Raw genomic sequence first — 20,252 nt, 5'->3', positions numbered from 1 at the left:
TTACAAATATTCTTTCATCATGGGCTTAAAATAAGTGTGTGTGTAATTAAGTGAATAAATAAAGTCAAAATTCACAACATAAATGTGTGGTTCTTTCTCTTTTATAAAGTAATTTCTATTTCAATAATACTTCCATATACACATTATTTAAAGGTCCAATATGTAATATATTTACTGTAATAAATCAAAAAATGACCCCAATGCGTCATCAGATATTAAGGAAACATTCTAAGTTGAAATACTATCTTTTCTGACAATGATAATGCCAATATTTTCTCTTTTTTCTATATTTTTTGAAATTTCCGTTCCGTGGCGGAATTTCTGTTTGTGTTTTAAACTGTGTGTTGTTATCAACTGCCCAATTTGACAGGCAGGCCGCGTTGCCAGAAATACCTGTAAAAACGCAAATCCAGCGTGCTACAGTTGTGTGACCAGAGACCAATCCAATCCAACTTTATTTGTTAAGCGCTTTAAAACAACCAAAGTTGAACAAAGTGCTGTACAGAAAAAAATATCAAACATCATAAATAAAATACATAACAATATAACATGAATACAATATATTAGTTGCAGAATGAAAACCAAGCAAACCAAATAATTAAAAGAAGTACATCAAGTCAACATCATACTAGGTGTCAAAGGCCACAGAGAAGAGATGGGTTTTAAGACGGGATTTAAAAACAGACACAGGAGAGGCCTGTTTAACGTGCAGAGGCAGATCATTCCATAATTTAGGGGCCGCCACAGCAAAGGCACGTTACAAATCCCGGGTAAATATTGGAGATGTAGCTATTTGAAAGCTGTAAACAGCTTAGAGCCCGAAAGGACGCCAAGTTGGCTGTTAACGTTACCGGAGGACCAGGCAAGCAGGCCACGGCTGTTTACAACGTGTAGCCTGTCTTGCAGCAGAAGCCAACAACGGTGAGTTATTTTAAGACAAGAGAGGGGGGCTGTAAATTGGGAAGAGAGGACTGTGAGTTTGCAGTGTATTTAGCAATAGTTGCCGTAATTCTAAGCCAATGAATTGTGTTCAGTCGGGTGGAGAGGACGGCAAGGTAGTGTTATTTTTAGCAGTTCCTACCATAATTCTAAGCCTAGGAAGTGTGTCTGTCAGTTGGTTACAGAGCTCCTTGTGAGCACGGCCTTCTATGACTGTCAATATAGCCAGCATCTAGCATTAGCTACACCGCTGTGCTTTGAAGTAATGTCTGGCTATGTGAGACAAGCGTCTAGCAACTTTGTTGGGGATGCTCCTTCAGCGCGCTTTGGAGGCCTGCCTGTTTTACATCTGGCTGGGGGACTACTGATGAAAATTAGCACTTTTGAGCTAACTCGGGAACATTTACATTGTTTCAATGTTGACTAATGTTCACTGTCCCCTTTCAAAAATAAAGAAATTGAAATTGAGGAGGGTCTGGCAAAGCGAGACTATGGATGCTGCGGTCTCAGCCTGGCAACCTCCGTGAACTTCAAGTCTGGGGAGGAGGGGGCGGGGGAGACGACTATCTCCAGTATTTTTTTTTGTACTGCAGTAACTATTTTGAACACTAGCTGTCAGTATTACATATTGCGCCTTTAAAATGGGGTTGTGTGGTTTAACCCCAGGTTTGTATTTGTTAGGCTTAACTGTTATATCAAATAAAACAGGAAAAAAGGTTGGACAAATTTAGGAAGACATCTTGCCTCTGTTTTAAGGCTTAGAAAATCTAGCCATGAGGGGAAACTTTGGTCAATCACAAGTCATTTCAGAAGGTCAGAGCATTCATATTGTCTGTTCTGCAGATGCATTGCCCATGCAACAGAGAGGGGAGAGGGAGGGCTGCAGAAAGATGTCTCTACTTCAAATTCTGGCATTTTTATTGTTGCATTTTACCCACTGCAGGTTGAATGCAGATTATATAGTACATGCAGTCCACAGAAAAGACTTAGACATGAGTTAATCAAAGGCCCCTGGAGAAGGCCATCCTCTCTCTGATGTACAGTAAACTGACGTACAGCAAAAGGAGGGAAGCTTTTGTCTGACAATCTATAAAACACATGCAGTACAACCACTGCCAGTGACAGTCGAGGGATGGAGATCTCTGCTCTCTGTATTGGCCTGATCCTGTCTCTGAGTTTGTGTGAACTGAACTCAGCTCTTGCCTTGAATGGTTCTGAGGATGATGTTAAACAAAGGGCTGGGCTTACAGAGGATAGGACTGGAGCTGGGGTCAGCACTCAGACTTCATCTGTGAAATGTAAGCTCCAGGGTACCACTCGTCTCCCTGTGTTCTCAATGGATGGTGACTACATTATTGGGGGTGTTTTCTCTATACACCACTACATGCAAACAGTGAAGCATAACTACACCACCATGCCTGAGCCACTAAGATGCACAGGAAGGTTAGTAAGAGGGAGAAGTGGGGGATAAGAGAATGTTAGTCTGCGTGTGGATAGAAATGTTGTAATATGTATAATGTGCTTACAATTGTATTGGAAAGGTTTTGTGTAGAATTAAAAACTTAAAAAAGTTAATTAAGTGCCAAATCAGTTTTTGGCCATATAACGTAAGATAAGATACACCTTTATTGACCCCCAGAGGGGAAATTCAGGTGTTGTGTAAATAGCAAGTATTATATTCAGAAAATAGTAGAGAAACATATAGATGAAAAACAAATATTTTTTTTTTGTATGTCTTAACTGAATATATGTATGTTTAACAACTGATTTGTACAGATTTACCAAACAAATGAATAGGCCTTCTTTAGATTAAGTTGACTCTGTGCATAAAGATTATTGTGAATGTTGGACTGATATCTAATCCTGTGTTTTAGAATTACCTCACCCGAATTATGTATTTTTATAAAAATTGTGAATTGTAGGCTAATATTCAAACAGTGACATGAGTGTCTATGTTCAGCATTAAAACCCGTGACCTGCGCTTCTCACGAGCAATGATCTTCGCCATCGGGGAGATAAACAACAGCACGGAGCTGCTGCCGGGAATCAAACTCGGTTATCAGATCTACGACTCGTGCGCCTCGGTGACCGTAGCGGTGCATGTGGCATTCCAGCTTTTAAATTGCCTGGACCCGGTGTTTTATACTGGTGACAACTGCTCACAATCTGGTATGGTGAAGGCTGTCGTTGGTGAGACTGGGTCCTCGCCATCTATCAGCATGTCACGCATCATCGGGCCCTTTAACATCCCTCAAGTAAATATTTTTGATTTCTGGGAAACCTTCTATAATAGAGACTTGTAGAATTTTTACCTGTTCTGTTAAATAATTACACTGTTGTGTCCCTTTAGGTGAGCCACCTTGCCACTTGTGCATGCCTGTCCGATAAGCAGCAGTACCCGAATTTCTTCAGAACCGTCCCTAGTGATCAGTTCCAGGCTGAAGCGCTGGCCAAGCTGGTAAAACACTTTGGCTGGACTTGGATAGGTGCTGTCCGGTCAGATTCGGACTATGGCAATAATGGTATGGCGTCTTTTCTGGACGCAGCTCACAGAGAGGGGATCTGTGTGGAATACTCTGAATCTTTCTATCGGACCCACCCACGCAGCAGGATCCAGAGAGTAGCAGACGTTATCCGCAGGTATGATGTTCCCTGTGTTGACACTGACCTGCATACAAAAGCACAGCAACAATGTTCTGTAAATGTAAAATGTAAAATTATTTATTACCCTAGTGGCAAATTGGAAATTATTTTTTTTTAATCATGTTTTTTTTGTCGCTGCTATTGTTATACAAATGCTCTGTCAGACCAAATACTTAAGTATACCATATCCTATGTCTGTTTGTGTTACCTATCTCAATATAAATTAAAAAATCTTAAATGTTTCTTCAGGTCGACAGCTATGGTTGTTGTGGCATTTGCAGCCTTTGGAGAGGTGAGGCTTCTGCTGGAGGAGCTGTCGCTCGAGCCATCTCCACCTCGCCAGTGGATAGGCAGTGAAGCCTGGGTCACAGACACCGAATTGCTGAGGTTCAGCTTCTGTGCTGGAGCCATCGGATTTGGCATTCAGAAATCTGTCATCCCAGGTCTGAGAGACTTCTTGCTGGATCTCTCTCCCTCTAAAGTGGCTGCCTCTCCAGTGCTTACTGAGTTCTGGGAGGATGCATTCAACTGCAGGCTGGGAAAAAGTGAGAAAGTTGTCCTGATTTTTAACGTAGGAGAGACACTCACAGTTTGATTCTTGTGGTTATGTTTTAGATTCTCTGTGTGGAATCTCCTGTGTTAAAGACTCAGCAGCTGCTTTAAGACCATCCCCAGATTGAAAGGGAAATTACTGATATTGATCAAAGACATGAGGTGGACATAAGGTGCATCTCATCTCTGTGAATAAACTCACTTGTTATGATTATCTTTCAGGAAAAATGTAGGCACTCTGCTGTCTTTGTGAAGATTATGTATGAACTTTGCTGCAGTGATTTCACAATGTCAACACTGAAGTCCTGAACACAAGCACACAGTAGACATTCTCCAGGTCTCCAAGTTAAAGTGCTAATACATTTCTTAAATTTGTACTTACTCGTATGTATTAGTTACAGTAAGTGTGAAGTTCTTATTATAGTGACAGTGATTTCTGATCATGTATTTGTTTAAATTTTAAGTTCTTTATTGTAATATCCACAACAATTACAGAGAAGTAGTCATTGGTAAGGAAAATCTAGATCTCAGGCTCCCTCCAACAATGCTCATTAAATATGTTTAAAAAAAAAAAATTATGTCATAAAATGAGAATCTAAGACATAAAATATTGCAAAGTTAAAAACATAATGGTAAAATATAAATGTGATGGACAAAGTGTACATAATTGCATAAAAGAATACACTTTAATGTCAGCAGGCATGTAGTAAATGTATGTGTAATAAGAAGTTTTAAAGTATAAAGGTAAAGTTCAGCAGTCTGATGGCCTGTGTGATGAAGCTGTCCATGAGCCTGGTAGTGCCGAGCCAGATGCTGCTGTTTGGTAGGTTAAATGCAACAAAAAAGAAAAAAAAAAACATGAAAGAAACCGGGTTAATTTAAAGGCTAAAAAACACCTTTCTCTGTCTCTGTGTGTTTCAGGTGCAGCCACAGATGAGAGAGTGTGTGATGGAACTGAAGACATAAAGATGCTCCAGAGCCCGTACACTGACACATCTCAGCTCCGGATCACTAACATGGTATACAAGGCTGTTTATGCAATAGCTCATGCCATTCATAAAGCAGTGTGTCAGGAAACAAATTCTACAACTCAGTGTGACAAATTCACCAGAATAGAATCCAAAGAGGTCAGTTGAACATCAATTAAAACCCCAATGCCCTTTTTTGCTTTAATTTCTGAAATGAGGTATTTGTTTTATTTAACATTATTTAATTGCTCTCCCTCACTGTTTTCCTTTATTTCATCTTCACAGGTTCTTACTCAGCTGAAGAAAGTAAATTTTTCCCGAAATGGGTACGATGTGTCATTTGATGCCAACGGTGATCCTGTGGCCAGATATGAGCTGGTTAACTGGCAAAAAAGTGAAAGTGGCAGCATTACGTTGGTGACAGTAGGACAATACGATGCATCACTGCCAGTGGGCCAGAAGTTTCGTATCAACAGGAACCTCACCTGGGTGGACGGTGGGACACAAGTAAGGAGCACAAAAGCAATAATGTAACGTAAAATATGGTAATCTTAAAGGGTAACTACCGTTTTTTATCAACCTGGATCCTATTTTCCAATGTTTTTGTATCTAAGTGACTGATGGGAACAACAATCTTTGAAATTGGTGAGGTATTAAACGAGATCGCTGCATTACAACCCACCAGATTCCATGTAAATAAATAGTAATTTTAGCATCGTAAAATACACTTCATTCAAAGTCGACAGAAACAAAACTATGAAAAGCCGTTTTGGATTGTCTTTCCACTTTTCCAACCATCACAACTCTAGTTTTGGTTGAAATTAGTTTACCGATTTACATGCGAAAATATTTTGGCTCTATACACGTTAAAAGTATTGTTTTTTAAAATGGAGTCTGGTGGGTTTAGCGCTAGTGACTTCAGAGCTGTTTCTGGTTAAACAGAAAGGTCTCAAAGAGGTCTTAAAGGTCTATCTCTGAAGGGATCCTTTCCATGTTGTCAGACACTTGGCAAAACAAGCACTTTTGTGATGGTATCCAAAAGCTGAGCCAAATTGCCCTATTAACTGACATTGTAGCTTGTTTCACCTCTGCTGACTTAATACTGGAAAAATTTCATAGATTGTTGTTCCCATCAGTCACTTAGACACACAAACATAGGAAAATAGGTTCCAGGTTGAAAAAAATGGTAGTTACCCTTTAAAGGGTATGCTATGTGTACATTGAAATAACTTTTAGTCACTGTATATTCCTCACGTCCATACTGTGAAGAGATCTATTACAAAGTTACAGTATTTTCAGTATGAATTTTTTCCTTTATATTTTCCAAAAAAGTATCCCCTAGATAAGCTGTAGCAGAGGGATGGTAACAAAAGAAAAAGGAATTTGTACAAAGAATCAGATTCAGAAATTCATTTACCAGGTAAGTAGCACTTACTAGGAATTTGCTTTGGTTGATGGTGCATACATAAAAAAAACAATAATATAAAATAAACAACCAATAAATATACAAACAAATAGCATATACATACAATTAACTGTTTGACATTAAGTCAATCATCATCATTAACAACAACGTAGAGGGATGTGCAAAAAGTTCAGGATATATAGAATGGATTGTGCAGTGGACAGGATGTAGGATTAAGATTCAATGTGTGGGGGACCGGGGCCTTGTTGGTCAGGCTTACTGCGCAGGGGAAGAAACTGTTTTTGTGGCTTAAGGTTTTGGTCCTGATGGACCGCAGCCTCCTGCCAGAAGGGAGGGGTCCAAACAGTTGGTGTCCGGGGCGTGAGGGATCAGCTACAATCTTTCCTTCATGCTTTAGCATCCTGGAGGCGTACAGATCCTAGAGAGACGGCAGATTGCAGACAATCACCTTGTCAGCAGAACGGATGTTGCGCTGCAGTCTGCCCTTGTCCTTAGCAGTAGCAGCAGCGTACCAGATGCTGATGGAGCAGGTGAGGATGGACTTGATGATGGCAGTGTAGAAGTGCACCATCATTGTCTTTGACAGGTTGAACTTCTTTAGCATCCTAAAGTTCACAATCATCTCCACTGTCTTCAGAGCATTTAGCTCCAAGTTGTTCTGACTGGACCAGGTCACCAGGTGATCAATCTCCCCGCTACAGGCGGAATCATCTCCACCAGAGTTGAGTCCAATAAGTGTAGTGTCATCCGCAAACTTCAGGATCTTGATGGACTGGTGACTGGAGGTGCAGCTGTTGGTGTACAGGGAGAAGAGCAGAGAGGAAAGGAGCCTTGAGGGGAACCAGTGCTGATGGTCAGAGAGTCACAGACGTGTTTCCCCAGCTTCACACACTGCTTCCTGTCAGACAAGAAGTCTGTGATCCACCTGCAAGTAGAGTCAGGCACATGCAGCTGGGTCAGTTTGTCCTGTAGTGAAGCCAGGAGGATGGTGTTGACAGAGCCTATGTCCACAAACAGGATCCTGGCGGTGAGGGTTTTGAGGTGAGCCACAACAAGGCGCTCAAAAGACTTCACAAACAAAGAGGTCAGGGTGACGTGATCTTTGTTTTCTTGCGGACAGGAATGATGGTGGAAGACTTGAAGCAGGCTGGTACATGACATGTCTCCAGTGAGGTGTTTGAGGTCCAGCTACTTTGCGGGGGTTTTGTTTTTTTAACCCTTGTGTTGTCTTCCCGCATATCATGATTTTTTGCAATGATATTGTCCTTCTGAGTCAAAGTTGAATTTTTTATGCTGTTTCCGACGTTTATGTCATTTCTTTCGCTGTTTTTAAACGTTTTTATCACTTATTTCAACGCTTTTTATATTCCTGTTTAATAAACCTAATTTATATGACATTATAACACATTTTTCATTTAAAAAAAAGCTGAAATTATGTGTTATTTTGACTAATAGTTAAGATCAGAGGATGGGTTCAATACAGCATACATCCATGCATCCATGTTATTTTTTAGGCAATTTGGTTGAAAGAAAGCCTGATATAAAAAAAACTTTGAAAACGGGTCAAATTCGACCAGAGGACAACACAAGGGTTAAACCATCTGTTGACTTTTCTTTCCTGAATAGAGAGGGTTCTGTAGTGGGGGGGACTCTGTGGTGGGTAATGACAAGGCCCCGACACCTATGGGGTTGCTTACTGCACGTTGTCCTGCGGTGGGATGTAAACACCAGCCAGAATGAATGAAGCAAATTCATGTGGGGAGTAGAAAAGTTTGTAGTTGATAAAGAAGGTTTCCAGAATACATAACTATCGTTCTATTTCGTATAGGCTTTGCCCGCTAAGAGCTGTTGCTATTGGGTTATCCAATCCAATCCACCTTTATTTATAAAGCACCTTAAAAACAACACTGTTGACCAAAGTGCTGAACACAGACTATGAATAAACAATAACATACAACAGAGGCACAACACAAAAATAATAAAACAATAAAAATAAATACAGCAATACAAAACTCAAAGTCAACCCTCAAACTGAGTTAAAAGCCAAAGAAAATAAATGAGTTTTAAGACGAGATTTAAAAGCAGCAAGAGACTCAGTCAGTCTGATGTGCAAAGGCAGCTCATTCCAGAGTCTCGGAGCTGCCACGGCAAACGCACGGTCACCTCTGGATTTACGTTTAGTCTTGGGGACGACCAGTAGTGTCTGGTCAGCCGACCGGAGCAAACAAGAGGGTGTGTAGGGCACGAGCAGATTAGACAGGTACTGGAGGGCCAGGCCATGCAGACATTTAAAAACAAATAACAGAATTTTAAAATCAGTGCCTAAGTGCACAGGGAGCCAGTGGAGTGATTGGAGGATGGGTGTAATATGGTCAAATTTTCTAGTTAAAGCACCACAGTAAAAAGAGCAGATTTTGTTTTTTTTGACTAGCTGTAATCGTGCCATATTTGATTTGCTAATACCAGTGTAAAGTGCATTGCAATAATCTAAATGAGTGGTGATAAAAGCATGGATTAAAATTTCTAAATCATGTCGAGATAGAACCGGTTTACTTTGGCTAGTTGCCTCAGCTGGAAGAAGCCGGTCTTCACCACTGCACCAATCTGCGCATCAAGTTTTAAACGACCGTCCAACTTGACGCCCAGGTTTGTAACCACAGGGCAAATGTGTCGGATTAGACAACCCACATCAACACGAACCGCAGCAGCTGAGTCACTAGGAGCAAATAACACAAACTCAGTTTTGCTCTCATTTAAATACAAAAAATTCATAGCCATCCATGCTTTCACTTCATGGGTGAAGCTGATGTAGTCAATACCACCTATGACACCAAGGTCCAGAAGCAGATAGCATAAACTAGCTCATATTCCTATACTCACACTGTAAAAGTTTTTATGTATCAAAATTTACATTGTTTTGTTAAAAACCTGGTCTCCATGACTGGCCTGTTTAATGTCGTGAGGCCCTGCCGCATGAATTCTGAAGGTGCTCCATGATTACAGATTAATATCATCATTAATTATTGCAAAGCACATTACTCACGAGCACAGTGGTGCAGGAGGATGGAGACGATGGTATACCAGATCAAACAGCGCATCATCTGCCGTTAAGTGCGGATAAGACCGAGTGAATTATAGAGGACTCAGACACATCACGCAATAAAAGTGGATGAAAGGGCATGGAGATGCCCACGACTGGAGCTGCGCAGATATCAGACACTGTCATGCCTCTGAGGGAGGCCGTGGATGCTGATAACACTCCCTCTGCACTTGTCTTGGGTGATAGCCTCACACAGCCGGTGAGACAGCCGCTGTTTCTAAAGAGCAGCGCCTTGTGAGTGTTCTCTGTAGTGAACGAACAGCTGCTGTGTCCGTCTAATGTTTGCCGTGCGTAAAACATACTGAGATATCACTGGAAAAGTATTTATGACTTTTGGCATGAATGATAGATTTGGCTGTAAATTAGCCACGTTCCAGTCCTCTCTATAATAGAAAGGCAGGATGGTAAGATCGACTGAGCACAGAAGTCACTCACCCTCTTAGCCGACGTCAAGGCTAGGAGCAGCGCTGTTGTCAGGGACAACATTCTAAGGGAGATTTGTGCCAGAGGCTCAAAATGGGAACCCCCGAGCCCAGAGCACTGAGATTAAATACCATTGCGGTGCTAGGTGACGAACAACAGGTTTCTGTCGTCTGACCCCCTTCAACAAACACTTCACCAAAGGATGCATAAAAACCCATCTCTGTCCATAGCCTTTGTGGCAGGATGAAATGGCTGCAACATACACTTTAACTAGATGGAGCCAAATCATTATCCAGTAATGTCTGAGGGTAGGTTAACACGAGAGACAGAGGACACGACGTGGGGTCTGAGCCTTTCTCCAAACACCAGCGCTGGAAAGCGCACCTCTGTCCAGCGTAACACGCTGAACGAATAAAGCTGCTAGTCAGTCTGACTTAATCCGACTGTTCTGTTTACAGATAAACATACCCAGTTTAACCACAGAGTGGAGCTGTTGCCTAAGCAGCGCAACGAGACACCCTAACCTCTCCAAGTGCTCCCGTTCAGAGGCCAGGGCAACAGCCGTTGGCTTATTACTGGGGGGTGGGAGATCGCACCGTCCAGCTGCAACATTGCGTCCCTGTGCCATTCTTTTTCAATGTCGCCATGGTACCTGGTAAACGGTGCATAGCGGGACACTGGTGCCCTCAGTCTCCTCCGTTGGGAGAATGCCTACTCAGCATCCACAAAAAAAAAAAAGCTTGGCTGCGGGCCGTGATGCAGAGGAGAAATTCGCTGCTACGGGCTTCCGCTCTAGGGACAGAGAGAGCCGCAGTGGCGGGGCTCCGTAATACACTTCTGTTTGTAGCTACAGTTCTCCCAACGGGAAGGAGGAAGAGCCGAAGAGATCCCCTTCTGGGATGTCTTGGTGTCGCCAGTGGTGGTATCCTGTCGGTCCGACTGGCTGTCATCGCCGTCACCTTCAACCCCAAGGGCCAAGACGGAGTCAGCCTGCCGCTTCAGTTCCTCCGTCGGTAGGCAGGTGCAGAACTGGCAAGCTGTCTGCAGGTAGTGCCAGCCTGGCTTACAGCTTGGGTAGAGAACTGACAGCAGGATGTAGTCAGTCCATCAGCTGGTACACAGGCGGACACCGCTGTACTTCGAATTCTTCATACAATTTGTCGCTTAAGAAAAAGTTGGAGCAGATCTCTGGTCTAGCAGCTGTAATATACCATGACTGCGGATGTAAGGCAGGGCACAAGGGCGCAAAAGAAATCTTCTCTATTGCGCATGCGCAAGGGATAAACCCAATAGCAACAGCTCTTGGAGGGCGAAGCCTATACGAAATAGAACAGGAGAACAGTGCTGTAGAACCACTGTTACATCATTACACCAGCCACTGCTAATAGGTAGGTAGTGGAGTGCGAAATTTCTGCCTGCAGAGCCAAACAAACACGCCAGCACGTCTACCTCTTCTCCTCAGACATTGCACTGCATGAGCCACAGTGAGCACACATTTGATGAGAATGTCTAATAAATCCATGGAAGATGCAAGAAAAGTGGGTAGAGTAATTTGAGAACTCAATTTTTAAAATGTGCTCTCGGGTATCGCAGCAGAAAACTGAGTTTACAAAAAAAAACTAAACAGAGCTCACCAAATCACCGAAGAGCCCTTCAGCATCTTGTTAGATGTTAGACTGTAACTTTGAAAGACAACCACTTGATTTGTATAACTTGTCTATTGTTTTAAAGGGGTGATGGAATGCAAAACCGATTTTACCTCGTCATAGTTGAAAAACGACAATTTGGTGGGTAAATAGGACATGCATAGAACCTCAAAATCCCATTGACACCTCTTTCCTCTGCAAATCTCACAATTTGAAACTGCTGCTGAAAACAGGCAAATCTCAACAAAGCTAAAAGTTGACGTCAACTCCTCAACTCCTAGTCTTTGTCACGCCCCAACATTTGCATAGGCTACACCACTGACCTGAGGTCAGCTTAGTCTTCTGAATCTAGGTCACGCAGATCTCTGATATTACATCACTAAATTCACTTCTGAGACTTTTAATGCGAGAAATCAACTATGTAGAGCTCAAACATGGGCTGTTTTACGAAAACTTATGGCTAATTGCAAATTTGGTAAGACAGTGTCGGACTTCAAGAGCTCCACAATCTGCTGTGACAGCAGGCGGCTGCTGGCCGGGTTTGATGCCTTCCCGGTCAGCCTCTCCCCCTTCACAGACCCGCTGAGCTGGAGCTCTGTCAGGATCTCCCACACGAGCTGCACTGTGTACTTTAGAAAGAAGAAAGACAGATTTGAAGTTTTTCAAGGATATTGGAAATGAACCACATCGTAAATGCAGTGTTCCAGGCTGTACAATGGAATACTGGCCCAGAGAAAAGTGTTTAGAACGAGTATATCGGACAATGGAGCGGGAGTTTGGATCTAACGCAGAGGCGCAGAGAACGTGCTTGCAGGGATTCACTGTTTTAGGCGCGCTGCAGCCACGGCTGCGCCCAGGCATGTCTGGGCATTTCACAGTCTGTGTGTGTAGCTCTGTGTGTGTGTGTGTGTGTGTGTGTGTGTGTGTGTGTGTGTGTAGCTATGTTTCTTTGTGTAGCCGTGTGTGCGTGTAGCTCCGTGTGTGTGTGTGTGTGGGGTTTGCTCAACCAATCAGCGCGCAGCTCATCTAAATATTCATGAGCATACCATATTTGGAAGAAAAGCTGTCATTCCAAATAGGGCCAAAACACAGGGATGCATACAAGGACCCATAAAATATCAACCGGCACATTTTCCGCCCAACAAATGTTACATACCCTATTAGCAGATCTTAAGGAACGGTGTGAAATACCCTATATAATCATTCTATCACCCCTTTAAGACAGGATTGAAAAAGTTTCGGAGTGCACCTGAATATGTGTGAGTTTGTTTTTCTTTATGTGCCAGGTTCCTGTGTCAGTGTGCACTGACAGCTGTCCTCCAGGAACTCGTAAAGTGCTGCAGAAAGGAAAACCCATCTGCTGTTATGATTGTTTACTGTGTCCTGAGGGAGAGATTAGCAATGCTACAGGTATATTCTTTTCCTCATACATAGCCAATGTACTGTACAACATCAAATATACATTACAACTGGGAAAAGCCCTTTTTGTTTCATTTTTTCAGATTCCCCTGATTGTTTTCCTTGCCCCAAGGAATTCTGGCCTAATGCAGAGAGAGACACTTGTCTCCCCAAGCCTGTAGAGTTTCTTTCCTACAACGAGGTCCTAGGAATCATCCTGGCTACATTCTCAGTTGGTGGCGCCTGTCTGGCCATTATAACAGCGGCTGTGTTCTATCGTCACAGGACATCCCCGATTGTCAGGGCCAACAACTCTGAGCTGAGCTTCCTGCTGCTCTTCTCCCTGACTCTATGTTTCTTATGTTCATTAACTTTCATTGGAGCACCCTCTGAGTGGTCCTGCATGCTGCGCCACACGGCGTTTGGGATCACCTTTGTTCTCTGTATGTCTTGTGTTCTTGGAAAAACAATAGTAGTGTTAATGGCCTTTAAAGCTACACTCCCAGGTAGTAATGTGATGAAATGGTTTGGTCCTCCACAGCAGAGAATGACTGTAGTGTCTTTCACATTTATTCAAGTTTTAATATGTACTATTTGGTTGGTTCTTAGTCCCCCTTTTCCAATGAAAAACCTAACCATATACAAAAAGAGAATCATCCTGGAGTGTGCATTAGGCTCAGCTATTGGGTTCTGGGCTGTGCTCGGGTACATAGGCCTACTGGCTGTCTTCTGCTTTGTGTTAGCTGTTCTAGCTCGGAAATTACCTGATAATTTTAATGAAGCCAAGCTCATCACCTTCAGCATGCTGATATTCTGTGCAGTCTGGATCACCTTTATTCCTGCATATCTCAGCTCTCCTGGGAAATTTACTGTGGCTGTGGAGATATTTGCCATTCTGGCCTCCAGTTTTGGACTAATACTGTGTATATTTGCTCCAAAGTGTTTCATCATATTGTTTAAGCCAGAGAAGAACACCAAGAAACATTTAATGAACAAAAATAAATCCTAAGACATCTGAGGTTTGGGAATAGTTAAGATTGCAACATACAGTATAGAGCTTATGCTGAGCACATCCAACACAGTCTTTATCTTGGATTTTTGTGTGAATGTCCTTTTAATGTTATTGACTTATTTTACAAATATTCTTTCATGATGGCCTGAAAATATAAAATTAAGTGAATAAATAAAGTAACAATTCACAAGACAAATGTGTGGTTCTTTCGCTTTCATAAAATAATTTATATTTCAATAACATGTCCATATACACATTATTTAATATGGGGTCAAACCACACAAAAAGTAGGAAGATATCCTGGCTCTGTTTAAAGGCTTTAGAAAATCTAGCCATGAGGGGAGACTTAGGTCAATCACAGGTCATGTTAGAGAGACAGAAACTTCATATTGGCTGTTCTGCAGATGCATTGTCCGTGCAACAGAGAGGGGAGAGGGAGTGCTGCAGGAAGAGGTTTCAAATTCTGCCGTTGTTTTTTGTATTCCACCCACTGTAGCTTAAATGCAGATTATCATGTACATGCAGCCTACAGAAAAGACTTAGACATGAGTTCACGACATACCACTGGAGAAGGCCATCCTTTCTCTGATGTACAGTAAACTGACGTACAGTAGAAGGAGGGAAGCTTTGTCTGAACATCTATAAAATACATGCAGCATGCCCACATCCAGATAGTTGAGGGATGGAGATCTCTGCTCTCTGTATTGGTCTGATCCTGTCTCTGGGTTTGTGTGAATTGAGCTCAGCTCTTGCCTTGAATGGTTCTGAGGATGGGGTTAAACAAAGGGCTGGGCTTACAGAGGATAGGACTGGAGCTGGGGTCAGCACTCAGACTGTGAGTTGTAAGCTCCAGAGTGCCACTCGTCTCCCTGTGTTCTCAATGGATGGTGACTACGTTATTGGGGGTGTTTTCTCCATACACTACTATATGCAAACAGTGAAGCATAACTACACCACCATGCCTGAGCCACTAAGATGCACAGGAAGGTTAGTAAGAGGGAGAAGTGGGGGATAAGAGGATGTTAGACTGTGTGGCGTAAGATATGTTTTGATATGATGTGCTTACAATCGTGTTGGAAAGGTTTTGTGTGGTATTTAAAACTTTAAAAAGTTCATTAAATGCCAATTCAGTATTTGGCCATAGAATATATATCTTTATTGGTGTTGTGTAAATTCCAGGTATTCTATTTAGAAAATAGTAGAGAATAATATATATGAAGAAGAAATATTTTTTTGTATTTCTTAACTGACAATATGTGTTTAACAACGGATTTGTACATATTTACTGAAAAAAAAGTAATACTTTAGATTTAGTTGACTGTGTGTTTTGAATGTTGGACTGATATCTAATCCTGTGTTTTAGAATTTCAACTCACCCATATTATGTATGTTTGTAAAAATTGTGAATTGTAGGCTAAAATTCAAACAGTAACATGAGTGTCTATGTTCAGCATTAACACCCGTGAACTGCACTTCTCACGTGCAATGATCTTCGCCATCGAGGAGATAAACAACAGCACGGAGCTGCTGCCGGGAATCAAACTCGGTTATCAGATCTACGACTCGTGCGCCTCGGTGCCCGTGGCGGTGCATGTGGCATTCCAGCTTTCAAATGGCCTGGACCCGGTCATTTACACCGGTGACAATTGCTCACAATCAGGTATAGTGATGGCTGTCATTGGTGAGACTGGGTCCACGCCATCCATCAGCATCTCGCGCATCATCGGGCCCTTTAACATCCCTCAAGTAAATATTTTGGATTTCTGGGAAACCTTTTGTAATTTAGACCAGTACTGATTTTATTTGCCTGTCCCGGTAAATAATTACACTTTTGTTTTCCTTTAGGTGAGCCACTTTGCCACTTGTGCATGTCTGTCCGATAAGCAGCAGTACCCGAGTTTCTTCAGAACCGTCCCTAGTGATCAGTTCCAGGCGGACGCGCTGGCCAAGCTGGTAAAACACTTTGGCTGGACTTGGATAGGTGCTGTCCGGTCAGATTCGGATTATGGCAATAATGGTATGGCGTCTTTCCTGGACGCAGCACGCAAAGAGGGGATCTGTGTGGAATACTCTGAATCTTTCTATCGGACCCAACCACGTAGCAGGATCCAGAGAGTAGCTGACGTTATCCGCAGGTTTGATGTTCCCTTTGTTGACACTGACCTTCTGCACACAAAAGCACAATATTGTTTAGGCAAATATAAGATGGAAGATTGTTTTATTATATTAGTGAAAATTCAGGAAATGTATTTTTTTTTCATAACGTTACATTCTCAAATGTATTACTGATATTGTTATCAGTGAGACCAAATACTGAAGTATATCTAATGTTTGTATGAACTACCTTGATACATATTTAAAAATGCTAATTTAATATTTTTACTGATATAGGCCTAATGCAATGCACTTTAATTTCTCTCCAGGTCGACAGCTATGGTTGTTGTGGCATTTGCAGCCTCTGGAGACCTGAGGCTTCTGCTGGAGGAGCTGTCGCTTGAGCCTTCCCCACGTCGCCAGTGGATAGGCAGTGAAGCCTGGGTAACAAACACAGACATGCTGAGGTTCAGCTTCTGTGCTGGAGCCATCGGATTTGCCATTGAGCGATCTGTCATCCCAGGTTTGAGAGACTTCTTACTGGATCTCTCTCCCTCTAAAGTGGCTGCCTCTCCAGTGCTTACTGAGTTCTGGGAGGATGCATTCAACTGCAGGTTGGGAAAAAGTGAGAAAGATGTGTATAGACAGTCTCCAGGCCACCGAGCTCAATAAAGATTAAAAATTGTATTTAATAATGTGTATCAGTTAAAGTTTATAGATCTAATTAGGCTGTTACTGTATACTGAGAATTATTTCGAATAATGTAGTTTAACACATTAAAACAGAGGTAGTTCATCAAAGGAAAAGGGGTAGATAGTGTATGCCTTTTACTATTGTGACCAATTGTCTTATGGCTGATTTGTGTTAATGCGAGCTAGTATACATACTTAAAACAAATAGGCCTTACAAACTGAAACAGCAACTATAAAAATAAATAAATAAATAAATAGAAAAAGAAATGTCTGCAAAACAATGCTTTGAAATGTGAAATTAGCATTTTAATACATAAATTACAACAATATAGATATTAGTTTCTGAAAGCCATGTTTGGCAGGTTAAGAAAATCAAATATTAAATAATAATAATAATAATAATAATAACAACAATAATAATAATAATAATAATAATAATAATAATAATAATGAACACAAGAAAGAATGATAATGCTGTTCCTGTGTGTTTTAGGTGCAGCTACGGATGAGAGAGTGTGTGATGGAACTGAAGACATAAAGACGCTCCATAGCCCGTACACTGACACATCTCAGCTCCGGATAACTAACATGGTATACAAGGCTGTTTATGCAATAGCTCATGCCATTCACAAAGCAGTGTGTCAGAAAACAAATTCTACAACTCAGTGTGACAAATTCACTATGACAGAGTCGAATGAGGTCAGTTGAATATAAGGAAAAACCTAAACCCTTTTTTTGCCGTAATGTACCTTCTCAGAAATGAGGTATTCATTTTATTTAACATTATTTAATTGCTCTCCCTCACTGTTTTCCTTTATCTCATCTTGACAGGTTCTTACTCAGCTGAAGAAAGTACATTTTTCCCAAAATGGTTATGATGTGTCATTTGATGCCAACGGGGATCCTGTGGCAAGATATGAGCTGGTTAACTGGCAAAAAAAAGAAAGTGGCAGTATTGAGATGGTAACAGTAGGACACTACGATGCATCACTGCCGGTGGGCCAGAAGTTCCGTATCAACAGGAACCTCACCTGGGTTAATGGTGGCACACAAGTAAAGAGCACAAAAGCAATAATTTTACATACAAAAATTTGGCGATCTTGAACGATAGGTGCTTTTAGTCCATGTTTGTAAAGTCCATATTGGCTGTAAAGAAATTCCAAAGTTACAGTATTTTGAGAGTCCCCTTTTATATTTTCTTTAAAAACAGCGTATCGAAAAGATTGTAACTTTGGAACATATTCACTTGATTTGTCCACTTCAGACTGCTGAAGCCTTATATGAGCTTCAGTTAGATTTTTTCCCCCAGTAATTACATTGCCATGGCTTTAGAAGGGGTTACAGTTTGGTTACAATGACCAATACACTTTTTCATTACACATATTGACATATGTGTAATGATTTAAGACAGACTTGGAAAAAATGTGAACCTATCCTTTAATCCTTAGAGTTTAAGAGCACACATGAACATGTATGAGTTTGTTTCTCTCTACTGTACATGCCAGGTTCCTGTGTCAGTGTGCACTAACAGCTGTTCTCCAGGAACTCGTAAAGTGCTGCAGAAAGGAAAACCCATCTGCTGTTACGATTGCATACCGTGTCCCGAGGGAGAGATTAGCAATGCTACAGGTATTTGTTTTTCTCCTAATCCATAGCCGATGTACTGTACAAAATCAAATATAGGCTACATTTTTTTGTTTTATTTTTTCAGATGCCCCTGATTGTTTTCCTTGCGCCAAGGAGTTCTGGCCTAATGTAGAGAGAGACACTTGTCTCCCCAAGCCTGTAGAGTTTCTTTCCTACAACGAGGTCCTAGGAATCATCTTGGCTGCATTCTCAGTTGGTGGCGCCTGTCTGGCCATTATAACAGCGGCTGTGTTCTATCGTAACAGGACATCACCGATTGTCAGGGCCAACAACTCTGAGCTGAGCTTCCTGCTGCTCTTCTCCCTGACTCTGTGTTTCTTATGTTCATTAACTTTCATTGGAGCACCCTCTGAGTGGTCCTGCATGCTGCGCCACACAGCGTTTGGGATCACCTTCGTCCTCTGTATGTCTTGCGTTCTTGGAAAAACAATAGTAGTGTTAATGGCCTTTAGAGCTACACTCCCAAGTAGTAATGTCATGAAATGGTTTGGTCCTCCACAGCAAAGAATGACTGTAGTGTCTTTCACATTTATTCAAGTTTTAATATGTACTATTTGGTTGGTTCTTAGTCCCCCTTTTCCAATGAAAAACCTAACCATATACAAAAAGAGAATCATCCTGGAGTGTGCATTAGGCTCAGCTATTGGGTTCTGGGCTGTGCTCGGGTACATAGGCCTACTGGCTGTCTTTTGCTTTGTGTTAGCTGTCCTAGCTCGGAAATTACCTGATAATTTTAATGAAGCCAAGCTCATCACCTTCAGCATGCTGATATTCTGTGCAGTCTGGATCACCTTTATCCCAGCATATCTCAGCTCTCCTGGGAAATTTACTGTTGCTGTGGAGATATTTGCCATTCTGGCCTCCAGTTTTGGACTAATACTGTGTATATTTGCTCCAAAGTGTTTCATCATATTGTTTAAGCCAGAGAAAAACACCAAGAAACATTTAATGAACAAAAACCAATCCTAAGACATCTGAGGTTTGGGAATAGCTAAAATGGCAACATACAGTATATAGCTTATACTGAGCACATCCAACACAGTCTTTATCTTGTTTTTTTGTGTGAATATCTTTATAATGTTATTGACTTATTTATAAATATTATTTCATCATGGGCTGAAAATATAAAATTCAGTAAATAAATAAAGTAAAAATTCACAAGATAAATGCATGGTTCTTTTTCTTTCATAAAATGATTTCTATTTCAATAAAATTCCCATATTCACATTATTTAATATGGGGTCAAACTACACAACCCATTACAGGTGTGCATTTGTTAGGTGTAACTATAAACCCCCACAAAAAAAAAAAAAATTTTTTTTTTTATAAAAAAAATTTGGAAAATTTTTTTGCTTTTTTTTTAGGCAAAAAAAAAAAAGGTTTAAGGGGAGGTAAAAATTAGAAAAATTTTTTTTTTTTTTTTTGCTTTTAGAAAATCTAGCCATGAGGGGAAACTTTGGTCAATCACAGGTCATATTAGAAAGACAGAGCATTCATATTGGTTGTTCTGCAGATGCATTGTCCGTGCAACAGAGAGGGGAGAGGGAGTGCTGCAGGAAGAGTTGTCAAAATCTGCCTTTTTTTTGTATTCCACCCACTGTAGCTTAAATGCAGATTATAATGTACACGCAGCCTATAGAAAAGACTTAGACATGACTTAACCAAACACCACTGGAGAAGGCCATCCTCTCTCTGATGTACGGTAAACTGAC

At 41.3% G+C, this 20,252-nt stretch overlaps 2 protein-coding genes across 2 annotated transcripts; both read left to right on the top strand.

Moving 5' to 3' along the window:
* Nucleotides 1–2,338: 2,338 nt before the first annotated feature.
* LOC120551668 (extracellular calcium-sensing receptor-like) lies at nt 2,339–14,104 on the top strand. Its single transcript, XM_039789162.1, has 8 exons — nt 2,339–2,382; nt 2,900–3,194; nt 3,290–3,579; nt 3,832–4,127; nt 5,056–5,261; nt 5,388–5,609; nt 12,984–13,107; nt 13,200–14,104. The coding sequence occupies exons 1-8, from the start codon at nt 2,354–2,356 to the stop codon at nt 14,102–14,104; spliced, it is 2,367 nt and encodes a 788-aa protein (XP_039645096.1). The 5' UTR covers nt 2,339–2,353.
* Nucleotides 14,105–15,050: 946 nt separating this feature from the next.
* On the top strand, nt 15,051–19,649 carry LOC120549004 (extracellular calcium-sensing receptor-like). The gene is made up of 8 exons (XM_039785550.1): nt 15,051–15,094; nt 15,559–15,853; nt 15,953–16,242; nt 16,531–16,826; nt 17,387–17,592; nt 17,725–17,946; nt 18,399–18,522; nt 18,605–19,649. Exons 1-8 carry the CDS (start codon nt 15,066–15,068, stop codon nt 19,507–19,509), a joined length of 2,367 nt encoding a protein of 788 aa, XP_039641484.1. The 5' UTR covers nt 15,051–15,065; the 3' UTR covers nt 19,510–19,649.
* The last annotated feature ends 603 nt before the right edge of the window (nt 19,650–20,252 follow it).

This window comes from Perca fluviatilis, chromosome 2 (assembly GCF_010015445.1).
Source record: "Perca fluviatilis chromosome 2, GENO_Pfluv_1.0, whole genome shotgun sequence".
Lineage (NCBI taxonomy): Eukaryota > Metazoa > Chordata > Actinopteri > Perciformes > Percidae > Perca > Perca fluviatilis.
Note: the sequence above shows the minus strand (reverse complement) of the source record. Positions and strands in the feature narration are given on the sequence as shown.